General features: G+C 50.2%; 1 protein-coding gene across 1 annotated transcript; it reads left to right on the forward strand.

The window, feature by feature from the left end:
• Window positions 1–14: 14 nt before the first annotated feature.
• Window positions 15–1,158, forward strand: LOC113981026 (GPN-loop GTPase 1-like). The gene is made up of 3 exons (XM_027708266.1): window positions 15–319; window positions 424–518; window positions 983–1,158. The coding sequence occupies exons 1-3, from the start codon at window positions 269–271 to the stop codon at window positions 1,065–1,067; spliced, it is 231 nt and encodes a 76-aa protein (XP_027564067.1). The 5' UTR covers window positions 15–268; the 3' UTR covers window positions 1,068–1,158.
• The last annotated feature ends 474 nt before the right edge of the window (window positions 1,159–1,632 follow it).

The following is a 1,632-nucleotide window of genomic DNA, read 5'->3' on the forward strand; positions in this document are numbered from 1 at the left end:
CTGTCACATTGATGCCTTCAGCTCAAGATAGCACATACTTCTTAGTTACAAATTTCTCACAGGAAATTTTCAGGCGTGCCCCTAAATCTCATCACTGTTTGTTTGGGAGAACAGGGTTTTCTCCTCTGTGACAGAACAGTCATGTCATTTGCTATGGAATGCTGGTGGTAATCTAGTCAGAAGAGGACCCCGTGCTTCACTAATTTTCCCTTTTTGTTGTTGGGGGTGACTTCTTACCAGGGATGTTATTCTTGACACCCCGGGGCAAATGGAGGGATTCTCCCGGTCAGCGTCAGGAACCATCCTACCCGAGGCCTGGGTGAGTGCTTTTTGTGTGACTGGCCAGTGAAGCTGTGTGTGAGAATGACCTGGCTATTGCTCACTGTAGTCCTAATTAAAGTGTCTTTTGCTCTGTGTTCCCAGGCTTCCTCTTTTCCTTCGGTTGCCGTGTGTGTGCCGGACACCTGTGGCAGGACTAACCCTATGGCTTTTCTGTCCAGCGTGCTGTATGCCTGCAGGTAAGGAAAGCTGGACGTGCAGTCCCTCTGCTTTGATTGCTGTGTCTCTTTGGTAGTTCTTTTGGAGGGGAATCACAGAGTGATTTGGTTTGAAGGGGCCCTTTAAAGGCCACCCTGTCTTCCGTGGGCAGGGACACCTTCCACTGTCCCCGGTTGCTCCAAGTCCCACCCAGCCTGGCCTGGAACACTTGCAGGGATGGGGCAGCCCCAGCTTCCCTGTGCAGTGTGCTCTAATATCTCTCCACTGCCATCATGAAAAATTTTGTCAGCATGTTTTGTTCGCCGATGGTGAGCAGGACCTGGGTGAAAATGACATTCTGGTAGGTGCGGAGGGAAAGAATTGTCCTTTGAAGTCAAACGTATTCGGTTTTGCCCAAGTCTTGTCTGCCTTATGTTTGAATTGCTTTCTATTCTAGGAAGTTTTAAATTAAACTTTTATTTTTGTGTCTCCCCCCCCCGCCCAGTGTCCTGTCCAAGACAAAGCTGCCTTTCCTTGCGGGAATGGACCGGCCGGGCTTCGGCAATGTGGCCCCTCGAAAGACTAAGTGACCTCTTCCAACAGGGGAAGACTTTCTGGCAAGGGGTGCCAGAGAGAACTGGAGTTTCTGGAGAATAAAAGCTGGAAGTATGCCCCTGAAAATCCCCCCGGCTGCTCAGTGCTCTGACTTGCACGGGCCGGTGGCCTTGGCCAGGAGCGCTCCTGCCGGAAGGGCCTTTGCCCAGGCTGGAATTTTAATTTCCACGGGATGGTGGCCAAGCCCCTCTGGGTGAGCCCCGGTGCCTGGCATGAGCCGAGCAGGCTTCCAGGGCACTGACTGCAGGCGTTGTGTTGAAGGGAAGAGCAGGGGAGCCTTTCTCTGGCCCAGAGGAGCTGCAGTGTTTCCCTCTCAGGGAGAATAAGAACTAAAAAAATAAAAACCAAACGAGAAAGAAAAGAAAAGAAAATGAAAAATAAAGAATGACTTGCTGGGGGGAGGAAGGATTTCTCTGTGTTTTCCAGTCCCTTTGCATTCCTGAGATGATTTGAAAAGGATGGCTTTAGCAATAAACTCAGTTGGAGAGTTTGCTTTTGAGAGGAAATGATGCCAAAGAAATGCAGAGTTTTGGGTCAGGT

The sequence above is a fragment of the Neopelma chrysocephalum genome, unplaced genomic scaffold (genome assembly GCF_003984885.1).
Source record: "Neopelma chrysocephalum unplaced genomic scaffold, ASM398488v2 Primary Assembly neopelma1_95861, whole genome shotgun sequence".
NCBI lineage: Eukaryota > Metazoa > Chordata > Aves > Passeriformes > Pipridae > Neopelma > Neopelma chrysocephalum.